At 35.3% G+C, this 27063-nt stretch overlaps 1 protein-coding gene across 7 annotated transcripts in view; it reads left to right on the forward strand.

Moving 5' to 3' along the window:
* The window catches only part of LOC138700161 (galectin-4-like), an 85954-nt gene that overhangs the window by 29179 nt on the left and 29712 nt on the right, over positions 1 to 27063 (forward strand). For all 7 annotated transcript variants that reach the window (XM_069826570.1, XM_069826574.1, XM_069826571.1 and 4 more), the window contains one exon: positions 15606 to 15938. In XM_069826570.1, coding sequence (XP_069682671.1) covers positions 15606 to 15938 — 333 coding nt within the window. The remainder of the gene's footprint in view (positions 1 to 15605; positions 15939 to 27063) is intronic.

Below are 27063 nucleotides of genomic sequence, written 5' to 3' on the forward strand. Positions count from 1 at the left end.
GGGTCCATTTTTTCTGCAACATTTACTGCTGTTGGGTGGCCACACATAGCGACATGGGTGGCTACACGTGCAGCTACAAATGTCGCTGCGATGTGCGGTGTGTCAGTATGTTTGTCATTTCATTTACATATTGTAGCCAGGTCATCATTTCTTGTAACCTGGAAGTATTTGACTTCTCTGCCTTTGGTTTTCTTCGCATAATTGTTGAATCCAAACACGGCACAATCTGGCATTTTAAGTTTTTAAATCATACGTAGAAAAACCTGTATAAACTTTTTTATATGCATTTCTTAATTTTACAATAATAATAATAATAATAATAATAGCAAGCAATAATCAGCGATAAAGTCATTAATAAAGTGATATTCGTGTGTCTCTTTATTCAACGAAAAACTTCCAAGTTATTTAAATATGCTGTAAAGTTACTCTACAAAAATTCCCTCTCAGTAGACTACCCGCACGTATTAACAATCCTTTATTAGAAAAAATTAATTTTAGAAACAACGAATAATTATAGTAATAATAAAATAAAACTTAGGGACAAGCATCTGACATGTTAGGCCTGTTCGTGACCAATAATTTTCCACTTTAAATGAATTAACATTGTTGTTAGTTACTGAGAATTTCTTATTATGAAATCCATATTTTTAAACTTAAATTTATATTAATATTTATTTCCACTTTAGTAATTCCCAAAGGAGACTCAGCGAGTCAAAGAATATACAAATAAAAGACTTTTATCTACTAACTGACAATAAATAAAGAATAAATATCATGCAAAAGAAAACAAAAAAAAAAATTGTAATAAAAGTACAAACAACCGTGTAAAATGATTGCCCATGCTTTAATTTTTTAGGAATGAGATAGAAAGCGAAACTCAAATGTCATGTAAAGGACACACAGATTAAGACTTTAAAAACAGTGAAATAACAAATCAAAGTTAATCATTTTACAGTAGAGAATTACAATAATTTAGTGCAATGTAAATTTACAAATGCGTATGGATACATGCGTAAGCCAATCTTACTCCTGTTTTTTATTACTTCACCAGAAGGAAAAGTAAATATTGCCACTAAGTTCTCTTCTGGTAATTGAATTTGCAGCCAGGCATACAACACCTTGGCATTTTATTCAGGCCTAAGTTAATGTATTCAAAAATAAAACAAGTGACATTGATGAGTACAGTGAAATTTGTTTCTCGAATTAGCTATAAGATATCGCAATTTGTACCACCCCGCTTATCTTATAGCATTAGAATATCTTTTGTTTGTCAAAACTTCATGAGACATGAGACTGCAACATACCCTAAGATTCACCTTTCAGTTTCCCCCTCCCCCGAAATTTAATAATCTGAGAAACATGATCTATCATGTTTAAGAAAACGTAAACTCTGTTTTCTATTGGATAAGATGTACAATGGGAGAAAGGCATTCTCAAATTTGAAGGAAACCCCGTTTTTTTAGTGGTTGAAATTCTCAGTATGTATATGTAATCATAACAACAGAATCAACTTGTGTTTATGAGGGAGTGAAGTAGAGAGAGAGATTGACTTTTAGTTGGGAAATTATTATCATGACAGATTTATAATAATACGATGCCAATATATATGACATATTTTTTTTACTAACAGTACGGTGCCAATAAATAGCTGAAACAGCTGTAAGCCGGACAAATAGTACATATTTAACATGAGTAAGTCCACTAGTTCATCAATTAATTATATTCAAGTGTTAAAAGTGGTGTACGCAAGATTTAAATTGGAATAAATATTGCTTCGCTTATGTATAGTCCAGCTAAGTTGCCCTATGTTTTAACTCTCTTCAAAATATCTTTCTTTAAAAAGTACATACATTTTCCTTCTTTCAATTTCGACCTAAAGAATTCTTCAATAATAAAATGTATACAAAAGCGTTCTAGCAAACCCTTCACAGCAATTTTGTTTGGTAAAAAAACGTACAATTCTTTTGCAGGACAGACCTCACAAATCAGTATTGTTTATAAAATTATTATTGTGTTATAAAGACATTTCCACTTTGAGTTGTATTTTTGGATATAAGGGTCAAGTTTAAATTGCCGCAACGTCCAATAATAATTCTGCAAAACCAAGAAAAAGATAACTTTTATGATAGATGTGTTTACTTTTCAAAATACTGTTCTTTGAGAGTACACAAATTTTTTTTTCCTTTCATTTTCAACCAAAGGTTTCCTTCAATAATAAAATCTGTACAATAGTGTTCCAGTAAACCCTTCACAGTGACTTCATTTGGTAAAAAAAACACAATTCTTTTAGAAGACAGATCTCTCAAATATGTTACAAACAGATTGCCTCTTTGAGTTGTGTTTTTGGGTCATGTTTAAAGCTCCTTTTTACTTGGAGATGCTTCAGAAATTCGTGTATTGACAAGGGAAGAGCATGTCTAATCTGTCGTACAATCCCAATGACCCTTCTACAGAACCACGAGAAATTAGGTCTTCATACAGCCTTTCAACAAACCCTTCACCCACACTGTACTTCCGTTTGTTACTGACGAACAATATTGCCTCTTATAAAATCGACGCAGGAATAAAAGTTAACTTTATGGCACTGCTATAAGTTTTCTTCTCATGCGCATTACAATTGTGTGTGACCATAATAATGTACACTAACAACACGCACAAAGCAACTTTGGCTTCATACTCCATCTCGGAAGAAAGCTTCCACTACACTACTGCTGAGTGCTGCAAAACGCAAAAGAACTAGCTACAATTGTCGCTACATGTGGCATGTCATGTGGCCACATGTAGCGACATTTAACGCAGAAACTAGCAGTAATTGTAGCGCCCGTGTGGCCACCCATTTTGCGACAATTACGGCAGCTACATTTGTAGCAGAAAACTTGCTACAAATGTAGCTCATGTGGCCGTACCCTATCTCTTAGTTTAATTGCCTCAAGAGTGATACCTTATTGATGTCACTTATGAGGTTCAAACCTGTCTTCGGACAATTGACTAAACAACAACAATTGAAGCACATATTTTTAACTTTTTAAGGAAAGTGAAGGTAAGGGGGCGTAAATAGGTAGCCCAGAATGCAGACATTTCTTTTAAATATGCGACAGTCATTAAAAATATTACTGCTGTAACTTATTTTGAGTCTAGATTCCAATTTTTTATGGTTGCTACTTTATTATTGATGCAGACATTTCTTTATAGAAGTAGCATTTCGAAGCTGCAAAACATTACCTGCTTGCACTATGGTTATGCATTGGACAAAGTATGAGACATACTTTTCCTAATCCATCTTTGTGATTATTGATGCTATTAAACTTCCATTAATTTCTTATATTCAGCTGGAAATGCATTGGAGCCCACATGCTCAGCACAAACATTCTTGAAAGCACTGATGAAGTTCATTGACGCTCATCAAACCCTTTAGATTCTAAGGCTAATAATTCTGATTATTGTAGATGCGGGGTTTGTGATTGGTTTCCCCATGTTGATTTAGCAGGTGAGCAAAAACAACTGTAACATCTTAATTCATTCAGACAGGGATACATCATTTATGTTGTATGAATTGAAAGCTTTTTTAAAAGTCATGGTATAGATAGGTAGGTAGGTAGGTAGGTAGGTAGGTAGGTAGGTAGGTAGGTAGGTAGGTAGGTAGATAGATAGATAGATAGATAGATAGATAGATAGATAGATAGATAGATAGATAGATAGATAGATAGATAGATAGATAGATAGACAGACAGACAGACAGACAGACAGACAGACAGACAGACAGACAGACAGACAGATAGATTTGCTTGCAAAAACATGTGAAACATGTATGGCATCGTCATATACAATTTAAAATACATGATATCATACAATGGATACAAATTAAGATACATGAATATTAAAAAACTCATCGACATCATACAATGGATTTGCCAATAATATAGTCCTAATTCGTGTCCTAAACACTCGGAATGGAAGATTCCTTATATCAACAGGTAGACTATTAAATAATTTAAAAGCAAAGAATAGAAAACTGTTTTGAGTAATACTGTATTTACATTTGTCAATATATAAATTTGTATTATTTCTTGTAGAATATTTATGAACAGAAGTACATGCTGTATAATCAGCGAATAGGGATTATAAAGAATGGACACTGAGCGAATTTTCCTGTGTTTTGTTTCTCTGTGCGCCAGCGGTTAGTTCCACTTTCAAGCGCTAGAGGTAGTGTAATCGAGCATACGCTAAGATGATAATTGAGAATAGAGTTGAGGCACAGGATCCAAACATCGCCTACCTTATTGCATAATCCAGTAACGCTTTGCTTCAAATAAATTCAAGTTAACAGCTTTTCCTTATTTCTCAGTGACAAACTAGTTGTAATAATAATATTTTATATTTCAGATATAATACATTATATTATAAAATAATATAATACATTATAAAATTAAGTATCGAATTCGTTTAATATTTGTATAATAATATAATATAGCTATATGGTTTTACTTCTCGTAAGAGTTTTGTTTTTCCATTTTCAGCGCTATCAAATCATTACATATTTTAATTGTTGTTGGGGTCAACGTCTTAACTCTCATTATAAAGGAACTCTAGAGTCTAGACATTACAGTCAATGAAGGATTTATTATTTTATGGATCCAATTTATTTTATTTGAGTACATAATGTACCTAGATGTATTAATTGTATGTGTTATATTTCCACTGCGTCGACTGCTAGCTGGTGTGATGTCCGCTCCAACTCTAAGGAGAAAGTAGAATCTCACACTTTAGCTGGTTTGAAGGTCATTGAAATCAGTCTGGCTACATCAAAGGTACCGACGCGAAGTGTTCATTCTTTATAATCCCTATTCGCTGATGTAATTATTAATGTTATTCCGAATGTAAAGGAGACAGGCCAATACATACATAGACGGCAATGTCAAAATTTGTGACCTTATAAAAAGAGGTTTACAATAAGTCGTATTTGATACTGCATAAATTAATCTTAAAGCCTTCTTTTGTAATATGAAAAGAGCTTGAGCAGAAGTATGGTGACCCCAAAGAATAATACCACAATTTAAATGACTTTGTATATGGCTATGAAAAATTGTAAACAATACCTTGTTAGATAAATTATTCCTTAACAACCTTAACATACTTATTTTCTTAGCAACATAGTCAACATGAGTTTTCCATCCCATTCTAGGCTCAAGAAAGATGCCCAGAAACCTAACAGCAGTATTACTAACAGTAATAAGACGATTAATACCAAAGTTTAATTTAACAGTTTTGTTAGAATTAATCATATGGTTATTCGCACTACACCAATCAACAACCCTACTTGATACATCAGTAAGTTCCATAGACAATATGTCACTATTTTTATGAATAATATTAACGACTAAATCATCCACAAACATGAAAGACTCAGAACATCCACCCCTAATATAGTCGGGAAGATCATTAACATAAATAATAAACAATAAAGGTCCCAAAATTGAGCCTTGAGGCACACCATGTTTTAATATCTGATACTGTGACCTTTTACCATTTGCCAAAACAGATTGATGCCTATCATTCAAATAAGACACTAAAAATTTTACACTAAGACCATTAAAACCATAATATTTAAGCTTAAGTAAAAGAGTTTCATGAGAAACTGTGTCGAAAGCCTTTGAGAAATCATAAAAACTACTACTAATATGATAACCATTTTCAATAGGAATTACCTTAACAAACCTAAAAGAATCAGGAAAAACTCCAGAGTCTAAACAACAATTAAAAATATGGGCAAGAGGCTCAATAATGTAGACCGAAGCAATCTTCATGATTTTAGAATGAATGCCATACACATCAAGACGAGCTATTGTTCATACCTAAAATAACATCATAAATTTCATCAACACCAAAATGTTTAAAAGCAAATGTCTGAATAGGTTTAACTCTATTAACTAAAAAATCTTGAGCTTGGTGATTTTTTGTGAGGTTATTAGCAATGAAATTAACATTATCAATTAAAAAATTATTAAATTGGTCAGCATCAATATCTGATGAAGAAACTTTAGATTTAGACTGGCTGTTTGTAAGACTAGAAATAATTGACCAAGTCATTTTGGTTTTATTATTAGAAGCATTAATTAAATTTGAAAAGTAATTAATTTTTGTACACCTTAAATTTCTTTTATATAATTTTTTAGTTTCATGATAGATATCTTTAAACTCATCAATACCTTGATAAACATATAAGTCATAAAATAATAGACATCTCTGTTTACGATTATGTAGCTCATTAGTATACCACTTTTTATAATTATATTTCCTCTTATTAGGCACGATTGTATTATCGAGAAAGGGAAAAGCTTTGTTTATTACTTCAATGAAAAGTGAAATAAAATAATTAACTTTATCATTAATATTATCCAAAGTATATATATTAAACCAATTTTAATTCATAAGTAAATAAACAAAATAAGATATACTTAAGTCATTAAAAACACGTACAGGATTAGAATACATTATAGTATTATCAGGTAAAATTTTATGAGTACTATGTATTTTAAAGCATATCGCCTCATGATCAGAGAATATAGTAGGAAGAACACCTGCTGTACAAAGATTATCATCAACATTGGTAACAACATTATCTATACATGTACCTATATTTCCATTATTACCAGGACGAATTGGTTCATAGTAAGTCTTACCTATATTTCCATTATTACCAGGACGAGTTGGTTCAAAGATAGTAAGTCTAACACCAAAACTTATAAATAAATTAATAATATCTTTAGCATCCTGATTATCAGTTGAAAGAAAATCAATATTAAAATCCCCAGCTAATACAATATTAATATTTTTATCAATTTTAAAAATTGATTCCAGAAGATCATTCAAACTATTATAAAATATATTAAAATCAGTCCTATTACAATCAGGAACTTTATAAAAAGCCACACACAATAAGTTCATAGTAGAAATGAATGTAGAACATACTTCAAATAAATAAGATTTAATCACCGATGAAAGATTAATTACACTATCAAAATTAAGACCTTCTTGCACAAAAATAGCAGAACCACCATATTGTTTTGATAGAGGTCTACAAAAACTGTCAGCCAAGACAAAACCAGGAATATTCACTAAAGACAGTTCTTCACGATTTAACCAGTGTTCAGAAATACATAAAATATGAACATTGTATTCCTTAGTAAGAACAGAAATATAATCAATCTTATTAGATAAACTTTGTACATTCCAATATGCCATTAGAGGTTAACTTACAACCTTGACTTAGCTTAGTCACTCAGACGGTATCTGATTATTATTAGGTGGCTGGAATAACTGCTTATTTTTAAGAACACTGTAAAATTATGACACAAAGCAGCCTTCAGGCCAACACTCTGCTGAAAACACACTACCAAAGTTCTGTTCGTCAATTTCAACTTGGAAGGAAGCATAAGAATCATGTTTTGTTTTTAATCTCGTTACTTTAATAGGCTTTAACTTATGAGACCGCAGATATTGATTTATTTCAGACTCTGTCACATCTGGTGCAAACCTTCTTACAAAAAAAACTTTATTTCTTGGTACTTTCGAGATTACTTGTATCACAAAAAAAAGTTTCTGATGTTGTTTACCTGTCATCTTCCTTCCTTTTACAACATCAGCAAACGAAACTTTATTTATATCACTTCCGTTGCTAGGATCCGAATTGGACCCAACTGTCGAAGCACCCGGATTTTCATTTGTAGTTTGGACAACCTTAATGTTACTATCACACTTAGGGCTCGTGTCTAATTTCATTTGTTTTGATGAACAATCATCCTTAACCATAGTTAACAACTTTGCGTGTTGTGTAAGCAATTTCACTTTTTCCCTAAGTTCCGCAATTATACAATCTTTCTGTCTAATAATATATTTAAAGATATTAATATCAATTTTACCCTCATTATCCGTTATTCCTTTCAACATATTAGAAAAAACTTCGTCACAATCATTATCTTCTTCCACATCACGACATTTAACAGTATTGGCATCCAAGATCTTTATGTTAGTTATGAAAGACGCACAACTATTATGAAAATAACTTTCACAGTCAATACATTTAACTCCATTCACCACTTTCCTTTTGCACCTTTTACACATACTTGCACTTGAACTATTAATCTTCACTTCATTCACAGCCATTTGTAGCATCTAGTTACATTACTTCGTATAATCCTGAAGGCAATGAGCAAGCTGAAAGGTATCAAGGGATAATATGGAGACCTATTTTATTAGCTTTGAGAGACAGAAAGTTAGAAGTATCATGTGGGAGACAGTTCTCCTGGATACCCTTTGTTCAATTAGATCGTGGCTGTGCACTCTCTACGAACGTATATTTATTCATTGCAGAAGATCATGTTACTGTTTCTTTCTTACGACACTTGAACCAGTGTTGTTAAAACGTAATGAGCATCCTACAAAATATTGCCCTTTGGTTGATGAGGTAGGACTTATAGAAGCGAACCCTGAGTATGCTCATGTCAGCTATTTGCATGGTAGAAAAGATACTGTACCTATAGAGCAATTAGCTCCATGCGCCCAGGAATAGTCATCTACATGAGAAAGAAAACGAGCAGGATCTCATAGAAAAACACACTGAGTGTCTGAATGATAAACAGAACAGCATGCTTTTAAGACAAGACTCTACAGTGAATAGTGGGGAATGATAGTTTATCTAATCAGACAAGAGTACCTCCTAAATTCCTGGATGAATATGTAAATAAATAATATCAAAGAGGAGAAGAATGTAGTAAAAATAAAATACTACCTGGGTCATTCCATGCAAATAAGTAGTTTTTGAACCATGATGTCATAAAAGTTAAACATATTGTAATAGGTTATTCTGTATGTTCTAAATATGAATTTCATCCAATATTATATTTATATTTTTCATAGTTTGGCACCAATCAGCATTTAAAATATTGGTTTAGCAAGGTACATGGTTTCATTCATTGAAGTTTTCTTACTATGTAAAAGAAGATGGAAAAGTTTTTCAATGCAGTTTGGAAAAGGAGAGCCTAGTTTATAAATCCCCTCAAAATGGAAAAATATATATATATATAATTTTTTAAATAGTTGCCCACCGTAAAATAATTTAAAAAAATATGGAACACAAAATGTAATTCATTTTTATAGACGAAAAAACGTGTTTAATTCTTTAGGGTATATTGATTTCACTGTGAAAATTTTAGAATGTAGACTTAAATACCATGCTAGTTTTTAATAAAAATAATTCACCGGAACAGAGGAGCTTAGCAGATAGGCTATCCTGTCATACAGACTGTCATTGCCATGTGATGCTGTTTACACTGCTTTTCCTCTCCTACCATGACTTCTCCGTGCACTTATAGTACCTTCTTTGGGTACTTCACATGACGAAGAAAATATTTTAATAGTTATTTTGTTCTCACAAACTGGAACTACACAGTGAATATTACGTATTCCCGACACTGTCTTCAGCCTGAGAAACCAATCGTTATTTAATGTGTCAGCCTCATTTTCATGTTGTTCTTTCACTGTAAACGACATATCAACACCAGGAATATTAGTTTTGCCCATTCATACAGTTCTTTCGGGTTCATAATTTGAATTCCCCATAGACTTAGCGTGTGCAGATAGCCGTTTTACTGTTCCACCGACACTGTGTCGCAGGGGCTCTTGCCATGACTTGTTGCAAAAAAATGGCACTTAGCTGCGACCTGAAAGTCCGTCATGTGATAAGATATATTGACAAAATTCTTCCTGTTCTTCTGCTGCACCATCGCTGAAATAATAAATTTTTTTCACATCCGGTAGAACACACCGTTTCGGTCTAAGGGACGCAAAGCTAGAAAACCCTATCTTTGAGCCTGGATGCCTGTTCTTAAATTCTTTGACAGTTTCTTCAGGGATGGCGTTGATTTTTCGGTCGGGTACAGACATTATTCCTTTATGGTTTTGTGTCAGTTCAGAGAAATGCCGACTTCTGACATTATTTTGTTTATGCTCCAACTTTTGGGTAAACAGATTAAAACAATATATTTTTCGTTTGTTGAGTGCACATTAGAAAATTTCTTCTTAAATTGTGTGATCAGTTCTTCGCCATCGTTACTTTTATTCCCAACATTAAATATTTTACTAACTGTTTCGTTCACGGCACTGGCTTTCCTTGCCGCATATGATTTGATGCGCGACAACTTACGTTTAGAAACAGAAGACTGTCCAAGGGACGTTAATAATTTATTTAAATTGCTTATTGTGGCCTCCTCTTTAATATCTGGTGGAACATACTCTTCTTCGCTCGATTTCCTCATATCACTCTATTCACTACAGTCTGCAGATGCCATTTTTGATAATTTGATACAACATGAAATGCATATTGCATCACCTGTCACGTAATTCGGTATTTTTTCTCGCATCCATTTGGTAACTTTTCTATTACCTGTCTTTCTCGTATGTCCTTGGAGTCCGAAAGAGTTACAGCACCACAAATACCGAAAACGACTTTCAGATTTTGGCATTTTCAATCTAATCAGGCACCATTGCACTGTTAAAAATTCACAGCTTTAAACAAATGCTACCAGACTTATACTGTCAGCTCCAGCTGTACTATCAAGGTCAGGGAGAGGACACAGGTTTGAGATTACTCATCGAGTTATGTCTCGCGACCGCCACACATAACAAGCGATTTTAAACCGTCAAAACAAAAATTAATAATGTTGTTAATTTAATTACTCATAGGTTTTTTTGAGATTAGGTCATAAAACTTGGGATATGGATTAAGAATAAGATTTTCTTCAATACAAATGAAATTTCCACGAATTTAAAATGTTGCATTCAAATATAAAACTATTTCTTTTTTTCAGTGAAGCATTTTTATGAGCATCTCTTAATATTATTCGAATTAGTCTGTAAGATATTAAAATATGGTTGTTCAGGTTTACAATGATGTCTCTTTAGTTTCGATAACACTTCATATAGAGTATCTAGAATATTTCAAATTATGGATAACATATAACTGCCACCCATTTGTCAGTTATCCATATGACTAAAATATTAATATATGGAGATCATAGTTGGCAGTTTAATTTATTTTTATAATAACATTATTATATTAAAAGCACAAAAAAAAAATTCATGTCATCACTGGCATATTCTTAAAATTTTCTATGGAATGACCCAGCTGTCAATATATCAAAAAGGTGAATGGCCTGAAGAGTTTACAGAGAAAATGTTGCTTCCAATACCGAAGAAAAATAATGCCAAGGAACTTATTAATGATATGGAGATCATAGTTGGCAGTTTAATTTATTTTTATAATAACATTATTATATTAAAAGCACAAAAAAAAAAATTCATGACATCACTGGCATATTCTTAAAATTTTCTATGGAATGACCCAGCTGTCACTATATCAAAAAGGTGAATGGCCTGAAGAGTTTACAGAGACAATGTTGCTTCCAATACCGAAGAAAAATAATGCCAAGAAATATAACAAGTTCAGGACTATCAGCCTTATATCACACTCGCCAAAGATTCTCCTGTAAATACTGAATCGATGTTTATATTATGAGATGGAAGACCTGTCTGAAGAAGAGCATTTCAGCTTCAGGAAAGGAAAAGGTACAAGAGATGCAATTGGACTGCTACGAACATTCGGCAAAAGATACCTAGAGAATAAATGTATATAGTATTTGTGGACTTAGAAAAGGCATTTGACAGAGTGGATTGGAATGAACTGATGGGGATCCTAAAGAAAAGAGGTGTGGATTGGAAAGAGAGAAGGTTGTTCAGTAATCTTTATATGAAACAACAAGTCAAAGTCAGGATTGGAGAAGAAATGTCAGAAGGAAGTGAAATAGGGAGAGGAGTACGTCAAGGATGCCCTTTATCATCTACCCTGTTCAACATCTACTTGGAGGATTTAGTGAAGAACTGTTCTCAGAACATGGGAGAAGTGATAGTAGTAAAAGGAAGAATAAAATGCATAACATTTTCAGATGATATGCCATTGTTAGTAGAAGAGGAGATGATGCTAAGGAATATGCTGCTGGACCTAATGACAGCTATGAGCAGTATGGGATGAAGACCATGGTCATAGAAAGAAAGTAAAGAAGATAAACTTGCGAATTCTAAATGAGGTAGTAGAGCAAATGGACAGCTTCAATTACTTGGGGTGTACTATAAACAGTAATGTGAGCTGCTATCAGAAAGTAAAAAGGAGGATAGCTATGGCAAAGGAAGCTTTTATTGGAAAAGGAGCATCTTCTGCAGATGTCTGAAAAAATAATTAAGGAAGAAGTGCTTTGTGTGGAATGTGGCATTGTATGGGGCAGAAACATGGACATTACAACGAAGTAAAGAGGAGCAACTAGAAGCATTGAAATATGGATATGGGTAAGAATAGAGTGTGTGAATAAGAAACGAAGTTGTGTTGGAAAGAGTGGGTGAAGAAAGAATGATGCTGAAACTGATCAGAAAGGGAAAAATGAATTGGCTAGGTCACTGGTTGACAATAAACTGCCTACTGAAGGATTCACTGGAAGGAATGGACAATGGAAGAAGAGTTCGGGGCAGAAGAAGATACAAAATAATAGATGACATGAAGATATATGGATCGTATGTGGAAACTAAGAGGAAGGCAGAAAATAGAAAAGACTAGAGAAAACTGCGTTTGCAGTGAAAGACCTGTCCTTGGTCAGAATGCTATGATTGAATGAATGAATAAATAGTAATGTGTTTGTTTGTTGTAGAACCTGTATTGCTTTTCTGCTTATTAAATAAAGCCTTAAATTCTAAAAGGTGTTTTCTTTTCATAGGCCCGCAGTACAAAGTCTCCCACTCATTTATTTCATCATGTTATTCTTACGTTCAGCAGTTATCACTAACTTATTGGAACAGTCCGTGACTTCATCAGCATTTAACAGTGTAAAAGCTCAATGTACTTGAATTAAAATATGAGTATATGATAATGGTTAGCAGAGAAATGGTAGAAGGATGAAGAAACCAGCAGAAGCCATGACAACATAAATTAGACATCGTCTTTGTCCTCTGCATATTCCACTTTCAATTTAGTGGAATTCGAACCCATTATTTTAGCCATTCATTTAACAGTGAACTAGAGTCTAGAGGTACAAATTGTATTATTCGTATCAATATTATGTTACATTTTTCTTTCCTTTTTGTGACTTCACATAGTAGAAAAGGTAAGTCATTTCGCTGAGATGAAATTGTATAGTGCCAGAGAGGTTAAAATGAACATAGTATTAGCTTTTTTTCTTCGTGTGTCAAAACAATGTTAAAAATTATTATGAATGACGAAAATAGAAGCAGCACTATTTTTAAATTGTTTCACTTTATTGCAAATATATCTGTATTAAACAAATTAAAACTATTCTCATTTGAACATTCAAATGTGGCAAAAAAAAAGTGAGTATAGGTTGAATGTAAGATAATATCTATCTTTATAACTAAATGCATGAAAGTGTAAAAATAAGATAGAGCAAACCTTTTTATATACACTCACCAGCAAAAAGCTAAGCCTCTCAAATTTAATGCTGTTTAAATCAAATACAGTAAATCAGAATTGTATAATAGGCTCAACTTCTTTTAAGACCATGAATGCATAAAATAAAATAAAAAAATTAAATCAAACCAAAGAAAATCAAAGAATTAAATAGGTTACAGTTTGGCCCTAACTGTGTCTTTATTTTCATTTATAAGGAATCACCATCAGTCTAATCAAATATTGCATCCCTGAGCTTGAATAGCAGCTTCCATTCTGTGATTCATCTCACTGACGCGATTCTGAATGTAAACCTGGTCAATATTGTTCCACTCTTGTCTTCTAAGAGAGCTTCAGCTGGTTCAGGTTGTTTGGTGCAGTTGGACATCTTCTAATGTGTTTCCACAATAAGTCTTATCTATGCTTGATTTGGTTCACATGGTGACTGTGTGCTGGTCATTCTACTCTGTTAGCTTCATTTCATTCAGGAACTGGCTCACACAACTGTCAACATAGAAGTGAGCATTGGTGTGCATTAATACCGTATTTACTCCGCTATAGTACCTTCTTTTTTTTTTCCTCTATTTTTACTTTCGAAATTGGGGAAGGGTCCTGTAGGCGCGAACTTCGTAAAATCAATTGGTTTGAGAATGGGAGAGGAAATTAAAAACTAAGCTACTTGTATTTTATTTTGATGCTGCATAATATGAGATATGGTATTTAATTTAAATAAACAAAGTTTACATTTATTAATCAACAATTTGCTGCTCTCATAGTAAGTCTGCTAACATCCTGCACAGCGATAATTTTTGCAAAGATGCTATTGTAACGTGGTGGATGGGCATGGCCAGTAGACCAAGAGACACATGCAGATTGAATACAAAATGGCTATCTGTAACACGAAAATCCTTGGTTTAATACTGATGATTAATTATGTTCATGCTTCACAAAAATATTTAAGAAAGGGAAAAATAATATGGCACCTATTGTTGTTCGAATCACAGGCCATCCTTATCACTATCTTCACTGCCATCATCGTTCTGCAGTCTGGATCTTCATTTTCTTCACGTTCTTTCCATAGAAGATCATCTTCAGAGCTATCTAATGCACCTGATATTCCAGTCTTTTTAAATCTCTTTTCAACAATTTCAGGAGTGATCAGCCCCCAACCACGCACAATCCACTCACATTATAGCAATAGCTGCTTGATTTTTCCAGCTTATGTTGTCTCGTGCACATTGTCCACCATCCAGTTAGTGTAAAAACTTCTCATATGGTCCTTAAAAGGCTTGTTTAGAGAGACGTCTAATGGCTGCAAAACGGATGTAAGTTCTCCTGGGATATTCACTGGATAGGTTTTAGTTAGTGCCATTTGTTTATTTACGGCTTACGTCATCAACTAAGTGGCCGCAAAAACTGTCCAGTACAAGGATAGATTATTATGGAGAGCTCCTGGACATCGTTTCCATACAGTCCTTAACTTGTCTTTCACCAGATCCACTTTCATCCACCCTTTATTCTGTACTCGGATGTGAGCTCTTATCAGGAAGTCTCCTTTAGGCAGAGTTTTTCGTTTGAAAATACAATATGGCAGGAGTTTTCTGCCATCTGCAATTACACATAGCATAACGGTACAGCTCCCAAGATTTTCGCTAAAACACTTGATGTTCCTGCTGTGTTTATCATTGTGCTTGTTGGCATGTCGAAGTAAACTGGCATTTGGTCGGCGTTGCCAATTTGTGATAGAAGAAAGTTATGTTTTCTTCTCGGAGTCTTATCACGAAACAATGAACTTCTATCACATTATTTGTGCAGTCAGCTGGGAGCTGTTTACATAGTGAAGTTTTCCTCGTCAAACTCAAATTGTTTCGACGCATAAATCATACTGCCTTGGCTCACTTTAATTCTGAACCTAAAATCACTTGATTTTTCGCAATCTCACGCGCTTTTAATCGTAGTAATTCATGCGTCACAACGTGACCGGAATAAAAATGTGATACAAAATTTGTGTGTTCAGAATTGCAATACCCTATGTGTTTTTGTAGGATGTTGAGGATAGAACTTAAAATACTAATGCAGTGAAATATTTCTTCTTTTACAGATTGCCGTGAACGGACAGCATTATACTGAATTTGGTCATAGAATTCCATACCAAAGAGTAACTTACCTTGCAGTAGATGGTGATATAACTTTATCTCTTATACAGTACGAGGGTGGAAGCACTGTTCCTGGACCAAATGTTGGATTTGTTTCACCTCCCATGGCTCCAGTTCCTCCTCCTCCCATCCCAACTGGTGTTCCTGGATCATTACCATACCCTACAAATCCTCAAATGTATCCAACAGTTCCAGGTGCAGTTCCATATGGAGCACCACCACCTACAGTTCCTGGTGGTTATGCATATGGACAAGGTTATCCACCAGGGAACTATCCAGTAAGTAATTGTATTATGTTGTGAAATTGTTATCGCAAACATATCGACTTGCAGCCATTCACTTCACACTCTAAATAAAATAGAAAATGACAATATTATGTGTTTTCGTGCATGTAGTTAATCGTTTGGAACACTGAAGACTGGAATGCTGTGCAAGCAGGCTCCATCTCATCGCTACTGTTTTGTATTGAGTCACCCTGTGTCCACTGATAACACTAATCTACAAAATGGAACTTTGTGGGAACTGTTTTCTGTATGATAGGTGATAAAAACATATTTCGAGTGTGCTAATCGTGACTCTTTTTCCCCCCCCCCCCCAAAATTAAATTTCGGCCTAAAGACAATTTGTATAGGAAAATAAGTTACAGAGGTAATAGTAAAGTGAAGGTATAAGACGTTGTAGAAAGTCATAAGTTGAAAATAGAATATATTGGAGTAAGATATTTATCCCATTTTTTCTTCTTCTTCTTCTTCTTCTTCTTCTTCTTCTTCTTCTTCTTCTTCTTCTTCTTCTTCTTCTTCTTCTTCTTGAAGCTTCGAAGAGCGTGTTTCCTTTTATGAGTGGACTGTGATTCCTCGCATACCATATCCAGCAGTAATCTGCCGTCATTGTTATACTTCATTGTCCTTGGTACCAGCGCTCCATGGCACTGATGTGTTGGTGATATCTTTCACTATGTGCCTTACTTATATCACCTAAGTGAGGAGGAAAACTGTCTAAATGCGAAAACAGGAATCTTGAAGCCTATTTTCAACCTAATTCTTTGAACTTTTGCAGCATATTACACACAATGTTCTTGTAATTCTCATGATTCTTGTTACCCAGAAAATTTTACATAAATCTCTGAATGCCGTCCAAGCTTGCTTTCAGTGTTTGTCATGCATTGTTCAGTTCCCGGGTTCTTGAACAACTTCCATATCTGAAGTCCAATGAAAATGCCTTCTTTCCACTTAGTGTGTAGATAGCTGGAAATTTTTTTGGTGAAATAGTGGAAACATTGTCCATTGACATCAAGAGCTTTAACAAATTTTTTCATCAGCTCCAATTTTATGTGTAAGGGGGTAATAGTAACCTTGCTGGGTCAACAAGGCTGACATTCTGCACATTTTTACTGCCCATAATAATGGTTGGCTAGAGGCCATTCTGCTTTCGTCCAATATTTATCACGAACTCTGCTGTCCCATTCACAAATATAACACGGATATTTGGTGTACCCTGTTAATGTCCGAGCAACATACTAATCACTTTTAGGTCGCAACAGAATAACCACTGTTGCTGTCATACTTTATTTTCTCTGAATGCATTAACATATTTTTGTAACTCTCTTTCATTTGTACAGAATATGCAATTGGCACAGAAGGATATTGGCATTCATTGTGAAGTAGTACAACCTTCAACATTTTTTCTTTGAATCTATGAATAACCTCCATTCCTATGTGGAGTACCCATTTGCTTCAAGTTTCAACAAGCGATTTTTACATTATACGAATTCTTCTTCACAAGAAAAGTATTAAATAAATTCTTGTTCACAATGGAAAAACAGTGTTGATGATGTCCCTGCAGTGAGTAGATTTTCCACAGTCTGTTTGGGTAGATTCAAGTCTCTCTCCAAATCGTTCATTTCCGATTGTGTAAGGAGCTGTCCATTAAAATCCACGTCATGTGTGTCGCTATGGTATGAATCCGAATCTGTGGATGGTAATTCACTTGGTGGATCAGGCACTGGGAAATCAGAGCTGTGAAGTACAGGTCTCATTGCAGATGTTACTACTGCCATCAGGTCCTACGTACTTCATGACATCCAGTATTGCCTTCTTGTGGAAAATTCAGTGACTACATGTTTCGTAACATTATCCATTACTGCCAAATGCTGCACATTCCATTATGTTCACAATGTGATTGTAGAATTATAAATATATGGTAGTACATTTCCATTTTTTCGCTAAACCCATATTTTAGATAGTGAAAAATATCTAAAAATATTCCATCTATAAACCACAAAAGAAGTAAATTAAAATCATCAGTACCAGTTGCAGAAGACACAGCCCTGCAGTCTATTCTTAGAAACTGCAACATAAAAATTTCAGAAAATAAAACTAAGTCAATGGCAGTAACTGGAAAAACACTTTCTAGAGTTAAAATACTGATAAATAACAAAATTATTGAAAAGGTTACATATTTTGTATTCTTGGGAAGTTATATATCTCAATTAGAAAATCAGAAAGATGTTGAGACAAATTTAGTAAAATACAGGGTGATTCAAAAGTTCCGATCCATTTTCATGAAACTGAAGTGTAATGTTTTTCTTTTACAGGTAATATAAACCATGCTTACTAAAGAAAAGAAAATAGCCATAGGTTGTGGACAGTTGAAAGGGTTAATCTGTGTTCAGGTCCAGGCGGTAGTTTTGCAGAAACTTCACAAACTTGGTCCATTAAGGGCAAATATCAGGATCTTGATGAACAAATTTCTCAGAACGGAATCTGTACTGGATGAAAAAGGTTCAGAAAGAGCAGCGACATCGGCAGAAACTGTGCACAGCATACAGGACACAATTTAACGTAGCCCTCAGGCCTCAACACGCAGACTCAGCAGAGAGCTTGGTGTATTCCAATCAACCGTATGGAAAATCCTACACTTTAAGCTTCATAAACGTTCCTACCATAATCTAGGTTCTGTATGCACTTGAGGATGAAGACCATGTATCTTGCGAGATCATGTGTTACAATTTTCATGAGGCTTAAAGCATACGGTTGATTGGGATACACCAAGTTCTTTGCTGAGTCTGCGTGTTGAGGCTCAAGGATTATGTTCAGTTGTGTCATGTTTGCTGTGCACAGTTTCTGCCAATGTCACTGGTCTTCCTAAACATCTTTCATCCAGTACAGATCCCATTCTGAGAAATTTGTTCATCAAGATGTTTGTCCTTGATGGGTCAGATTTGTGAAATTTCCGCAAAAAACACTGCATAGACCTGAGCATAGGTTAATTCTTTCAACCGTCCACAAACTATAGCTATTCAAACTTCTTTAATATGCATGGTTTATATTACCTGTATAAGAAAAACGTTACACTTCAGTTTCATGAAAATGGATTGGAACTTTTGAATCACCCTATATAACAGATTAAATGGCGTCTGAATAGAAATTTTGGAAAATATATGAGGAAAGAAATTCAAATTAGATACCACAACATTATTTCTAAACCATCTGCCGAGTTAGCTCTGTGATAGCATGTCTGCCTCGAGACTACCCGGCTCGGGTTCGATTCCCAGCGGGCTCAGAAATTTCAATATAAAATTTCTACCTCGGGACTAGGAGAGGTGGCAGTGCACAACTTCTAATCACTAGATTGTGCACCAATATGCCTGGGTTAAATCCCAAATCTCTCTGCAGTGCATATGAAGAGAAGGCATATGTCACTGTTGATAGTGATTCGTCCGTCGGATGGGGACGTTAAGCCTGGTGGCCCCCTTGGTGCTATTCGACAGGAGTAGGCTATGTGCCGGCACCGCGTTTCCCCTTCTCCCTTTCTCATCTTCATCATCATCACTCATTCCAGACACTACACTTACACATACACTCACCTTAGTACCCGACATAACTCTACAGATAGACATCATGTACAGTGTGACCCACCGAAGTGGTGTACAACTAGAAAATGAGTCACAGTTCTGTCATCTATCCGCAGCATGCGGAACCCGAATCACGCAAGTGAAGTGGGTGGGCATTGGATACACACACACACATTATTTCTAAACCAGCTTTTCTATATGGAAGTGAATGTTGGATCCTCCAGCAACATGATAAACACAGAATAAACTGTTCACAGATGAAATTTCTACACTCGGTAAGTGGAATGACTTTACGAGATAGAATTAGAAGTGAAAAAATTAGAGTAAAATGACATGTCAAAGAAATGATGACAGAAATAAAAAAAATACTAGTTCACAAGGACTCATTGTGTTCAGAGGATGTCACCGCTTGCATAGGAAATTATTAAACTATATTTAGCAAAAGAAACCCGAAATAAAGGAAGACTATTTTGCAGATGGACAGATCAATTTTTATGGTGGCGGAATGGTCATTGGTTACCCAGAACTGCAAGTGGAAGAAGAAGGAGAAGATTTGTATTATCCATTACCTTAATAATTTTCAAAGATGATGCGAAATTCATTTGAACTCCAATAAAAATTCCTCTGTGTATTTGTCGACCTTCAGGAAATAAATTTACACTGAAACCATTTAATTGGTAATACTGTATTATACTGTCTTTGCGCTACGAGTTGGTATGGGGAGTAGATTAGGCAGGACGGGGGAACTTTACGCTACACTCTGACCTGAAAACTACGTCCACTTACTTGGCTACACGGGAAAGGAGTCAGACATAAAAGATTCCGCATCTTCGGTGCTGTCGCTATGACTATCATTATCACATTTTTTCAAAATTTCTGGAGTATGATCTGTCCATGATAATCGTCTGTTTATGTTCCAGCCGTGTATATTAATTCGAATCTCTCAACAAAGCCATTAGCCCCACCGCCCCCATCCTGATGAACAACAATGAGTGTTCTGGACACATTTGCGGTAGTCAAAACTCCCGTAACATTTTAATCGTGCCAGTTGGGAAACGTTAAATTGGTAGGCCTATCTATCCGCATTTCGTCCAGATACAAAATCGGTTTTTCTACTTAAGCTTTCTTATTTGCTGTAGATATCTTCACGTATTCTAATTTACAGTGTTTTCCTCGATTTTTTTTGCTGCACACTTCTTCCCTGAAATCCCTTTTCTTCAGTATTCGTCTTAATGTTGTCTTTCATTTCAAATCAATTTTCTCTTATAAAAGGGTAGACGTTTGTTGCAGCTTGGTACTATTTTTTTACTTGTTATTTAACGACACTGTAGTAACTACTAGCTTCTTCAGTGTCGATTGAATTGATGATGGCGAGATGGTATTTGGCGAAATGAAACCAAGGATTCGCCATAGATTACCTGGCATTCGCCTTCCGCTTGGGAAAACCTCGGAAAAAACCCAACCAGGTAGTCAGTGCAAACGGAAATCGAACTCACTCCCGAGCACAACTGCAGATCAGCAGGCAAACGCACTACCTCCTGAGCTACGCCGGTGGCCCTCTTTCTTTTTCAAATAAGAATTCTCAATTATATCTTTTTTTGTCAATCTTCCGTCGAAATCATCTACATTTGCGTTTCGGTAGTCTGGACGTTTACATTTTTTTTCTCCCTCAGGTGTTGACAACGCACTTTCTTCTGTGCAGTCTTTCATTTCATTCCTTATACGCTGTATTGTTCTTGTGGATAGATTAGAATACTTTTCTACCTTTGCTGTAGGTTTCGTAAGAGGAATGCAAAGGCACTGTTGTTCTTTTTCCTCATCACAGAATTATTTTGCACTTCTAATAATATTCCTTTCTTCGCTATAGATTGTCAATCCTTGTTTCCTCTTTGTCGACATATTTACAATAAACAAAAAACTGCTATAAACCTAAATAACAGTATACAATAACATAAATTCTATTAACTATATTATTATCAACACTATTAGCACGAAAAGCAAAGGATAACTAAAGCAATACAAGATTTGTGGTATACTGAAAACAATTGTCTTGTTGAAACTAATAAAACACTACAGTAAAAACCCCACTATTATTTTCACAAAGTCGCAAAGATTCACAGACACGTGCAGTAGATGTTTGTGAAACAGGAATATTGCAGTGAACAGCGCGGTGCGCATGCGCGACTGTTTCCCCTCCGCCCCGTCTAAGTACTTCAGCCACCTTCTCCTGGCGTGACAACAGTAATTAGTCTTGTGTTAGATTTGAATATATCTACAGTGTCTGAGAAATGAGGTTGTGGTTGATACTATGTGAGCAAACTTGCACATATGGAAGCTTTGCTTCACCTTGTCCAATCACAATTCATGAATGTCACATGTTCTAAGGGTGACGTAAGGAAACAAGCACTCTGCATTTTCACATTTCATATGGGATCATATGCCTGCATTCCACATCCAGTGTCACTATTGGAGACCGACATCAAGTAAAAGTAAGTATGACAACATTGTACTCTTGCACCATATTGCAGCAAGTAACATCAATCACAGTCTTATTTCTCAGGCATTGTATATTATTGTCATATACATAATTTTATCAAGTTCTATTTTTTTGGATTGAGACGTGTATTCCAATGTAAAATTTTAATTGATATAAAGTTCTCATGCAGTAGATCTTCGAAAAGAGGTCCTTGGCCGGAGATTTGAATGGGGGACTATTTTATCTCTGGATAATTTCACTTTCCAAGGAGGCATCATATTTGGAGTGCTTTGAAAAAAAAATGTAACAGTTTATTGATAGACACTATATACTTGGCAATTTGATCATCCTTATTTAGTATAGCATTTCCTCTACACAGCATGAAACAGTTATACTGCTGTACCCCAGTCTACAGACCCTTGTTTGTTTATAATATATTGCCCATATGAAGGTGTGTATCAGGGAATTGGGTAGGAGGGATTATATATGGAATGCATTTCATTAACTTTTTGCAATTCCAGAATTAGAATGTTAAAATCTGTTTTGTGACGATATTTATGGAGTCTAAGAAAACGAGGAATACTTCTGAAAACTTCGATAGACAACGTTAATTTGTTTGTCAAAACAATCCACTTGGTCTAACATCTGTAAAAAATTAGGAAGTTGAAGGTGGCAACAATGACAATGATATGATGATCATGATTATTTTTATATTTGATACGCTGGAGAACTCATCCATTTCGAATATTTATGTATTTCAGATATGACATTTGAGTTGACTCTGTCAGGACAGTAACAGATACAACACATTTAATCCTTGTAGATAAATGTGTGTGTGTGTGTTCAGTGCCTATTTATTTCACTGATGTGATATGGATTCCGCATATTGTGGATAGATCGCAGGACTGTGACCCATTTTCAAGTTGCACATCACCTCGGCAAGGCACACTGAGCATGATGTGTCTCTGCAAAGAGTTATATAGTGTACTAGGTTGAGTGTATGTATTAAGTGTTCGTGTAAGTGTAGTGTAGGGAATGGATGTGGATGATGATGAAGTGAAGAGGAAAAGGGAAACCCAGAGTGGGCATGTAGCCTACTCCTGTCAATTAGTACCAAGGGGGCTGCCAGGCTTAACAGCCCTGTCCAATAGACAAATCACTATCAATAGTGACATAATAAATTATGCCTGCTCTATGCACTTCGGAGAGATTTTGAATTTAACCCAGGCATATTGTTGCACAGTCTAGTGATTACAAGTTGTGCATCGCCACCTCTCCTAGTTCTGAGTTAGAAATTTTACCGGGAAATCTCTGACCCCATGGGAATTGAACCCAGGCCAGTTAGTCTGGAGATAGACACACTACCACAAAGCTAACTCAGAAGACGCTATTAGTTACATGTCCTTGTGAATGGAACCATGCTTTGTTTTTGAAAATCACTATGTGGATCTAAAGCATTGTCATTTACATTAAAAAAAACCATTTGCAATAAATTTTGTCTCTTCTGATACTTATACTTTGATAATCTTGTGTGGACGAAGTTTTAGTAATTCACTGATGCATTGTGCTCATATTCAGGAGGCCAAGATTAGGTTGTTCATTGATGACTCCAAAACTAACAAGGATCTGCGGTGTGAGACCCAGGGCTAGAATATCTATCCCCTTTGGTCAATATACTACTGTTTTCCAAGCTGAAGTGTTTGCGATATTAGCTTGCACTCAAGAAAACCTAAATAGATCATGTCAGGATATGAATATTTACATTTTCTCTGATTGCACTGGGTGCACTAAGTGTGCACAGAGTAGTCAACTGCAGGCTGATTGAAGAATGCAGAACTATCCTGAAACCTTATCCAGAAGAAATAAAGTACAACACATTTGGGTGTCAGGTCTCTTTCAGGTGTACAACAATGAACAAGGGGACTTACTGGCCAAGCTTGGAACTATCATCCAGTGCTGTGACCCAGAATCTTGTGTTAGCATCTCTAAATGTATATTCAGATAGGCTCTAAAGGAGAATCTGAGTTTACAAAGAGCCTGGAGAACTACACCAATCATAATATCAGCCAAACTCCTTCTTGGAGAACTAAAGTCTAACTTAACAACTCTTGGTCTTAGAAAAGAGGACCTTAAGCTGGGTAACCTGAATTCTAACCAAACACTGCCATCTGAATAAACATCTACACATAATTATTGGGCCTCATTGATGACCTAACTTATAGGAAATGTGGAATGGCTATTGAGTCATCACCTCACATTTTATTGAATTATCCAGGCCTAAGCCACATCAGTCATCGATATTTTGGAAAAAACACGTTATCTCCCAAAGAATTTCAGGAAATAAGATCCAGCAACAGTGCAAAGTTGGTCACACACTGCAGTGTCCTGATTTGATTTCCAATTTATGTCGTTGCACAATGAGTCATTCATGCCTAAGTGCTTTAATAGGAGTATATACCCGTATATTGGAAGAGAAGGAAGACAAAGAAGAAGAATAAAAAGGAGGAGGAGTTAGCTTTGAGTGATTGTTGTAATCGAACATGGATAATCACCAAATTTTTTTTCTGTTAAAGCTTGATTATTTCGATTTAATTCATGTCCAATACCGATTGCGAAGTTTTGAATTTGCTTGCTATTTTACAAACTGCTAACTTCCTAAGTGTGTTAATCAAAATTCTCAATGACAGCTATGGCAATAGGCGTGCATATGCACAAGTTGCATATAGGAGGCTTTTGTAGCCAGTCATTCATTCATACATGCTTCAGTGATACCAAGAGAATGACAATCAAGCAAGTGTGTATGTGGATAGAGAGATGCATAAATTTTTAAATAATTTAACTCAGACTAGAGGGTGGCATTCCTTTCTATGTAAATTTGCAGCCTATGTGTTGTCCACGTTTGGTAGTACATGTGCTTGTGAATAGTTTTTCCTCTATAATGAAGCCAAGACTGAGAGCAAACATAAAGGATACAAAATTAAAAGCTGTTTCGCAGCTTGCAGCATCAAAATTTCTAAATCCAGATATTGCGAAACTAATTGACAAACAAGGAAATCCCCATGTTGCAGAGAATAAGTTCTGGAGATACACAGGTCTTGTTGTTATACTGTTCGTACAGATAAAAGCAATTGTTTTATAATTATGTTTGAAGTGTCCACGAAGTAAAAGTTCATATGTCACCCTGCTAAAATCAAAATGAAGAGAAAAACTACGAATTCCTTCAATTAAACAAATGTGTTATATTTGACAGAATTAATTTTCTTGAAGTAACACACTGTAAATACTGCATATTTCTCGAAATAAAATACACACACACACACACACACACATATACATACGTACATACATACGTATTCTGCCCATGGGCAGTCTTTCACTGCAAACCCAGCATTCTCCAAACTTTTCTATTTTCTGCCTTCCTCTTAGTCTCCGCATATAACCCACATATCTTAATGTCGGCTATCATCTGATCTCCCATTCACCATTACTTCCAGTGCATCCTTCAGTAGGCAGTTTCTTCTCAACCGAATTTACTAAAGATGTTATTAATTGGTCCAACAGAATAATATCTGGTATAGTGACCCAACCAATTCTTTTTTCTCTTTCTGACCAGTTTCAGCATCATTCAATCTTCACTCTTTCCAACACAACTTCATTTCTTATTCTGTCTGTCCGCTTCACATGCTCCATTCTTCTTCATATGCACATTTCAAATGCTACTATTCATTTCTCTTCACTTCGTCTTAATATCCATGTTTCTGTCCCATACAATGTCACGCTTCACACAAAGCACTTCACCAGTCCCTTCCTTAGTTCTTTTTTCAGAGATCCGCAGAAGATGCTCCTTTTTCTATTAAAAGCTTCCTTTGCCATTGCTATCCTCCTCTTGACTTCCTGGCTGCAGCTCATGTTACTGCTTACAGTACATCGTATTTGAAGCTGTTGCTTTACTGCCTCAATTAGAATTCCCAAGTTTACCTTCTTTATTTTTTTTTTTTGCAACAACCATGGTCTTCGTCTAGTTTGCATTTATCTTCATTCCATAATGCTCACAGCTGTCATTTAGCTCCAGTCGTATATTCCTTAGTATCATCTCGTCTTCTGCTAACAACGCCATATCATCAGCAAATCTTATGCACTTTATTCCTTTTCCTTCTATTTTTATCCCTTCTATGTTCTGAAAACAGTTCTTCACTAAATCCTCCAAGTAGATGTTGAACAGGGTAGATGATAAAGGACATCCTTGTCGTACTTCTCTCCCTATTTCACTTAATTTAGACATTTCTTCTCCTTTCCTGATTTTGACTTATTTCAAATATAGGTTACAGAACAGCCTCCTGTCTTTCCAATCCAAACTTATTTTCTTCAGGATGTCCATCAGTTTCATATTTCGAAAAATAAATGAATTGTACACATATGGACTGATTTATTTCTGCTACTACGATACTGCAAATAAATCAGATGGGACACAATTTGTTTATTAAATTTGAGATTCTTTCAATAACGAAGTTATTCCTCAACTCTGACATGTACGGTGCACCTCCACAATTGTTCAACCCTCGCTCAGTACACTCATTCCTGTCCACACCTGTCTAGTAACAGTTAGCGCATCTGGCCACAAATCAGGAGGCCCGAGTTCGAATCTCAGTCACGACAAGTTACCTGATTAAGGTTTTATCCGGGGTTTTCCCTCAACCCAATATGAGCAAATGCTGGGTAACTATCAGTACTGGACCTGGACTCATTTCACCATCATTATCACTTTCACTTCATTCAGACGCTAAATATAACCTGAGATGTTGATACAGCGTCGTAAAATAACGCAATAAAAATAAATTTAAAAAATACACTCATTTCTGTATCGTTCTCGGCACGAGATAATGTAAACCAAGGAAAATAGAATGGAAGGTAGTGACCATCAGACCCCTCGGCTCTGCTCGTGACATCATCTTCCATCAAGGCTGGCCCTTTAACATGCCTCGCACTATGGAAAGCAATGCACCGAAGATATTTATGGCACTCATAAAAAGACCATTGTGATTCCAAACAATTTTTCGATGATTGTGGGCTCTTT

The sequence above is a fragment of the Periplaneta americana genome, chromosome 5 (genome assembly GCF_040183065.1).
Source record: "Periplaneta americana isolate PAMFEO1 chromosome 5, P.americana_PAMFEO1_priV1, whole genome shotgun sequence".
Classification (NCBI taxonomy): Eukaryota; Metazoa; Arthropoda; class Insecta; order Blattodea; family Blattidae; genus Periplaneta; species Periplaneta americana.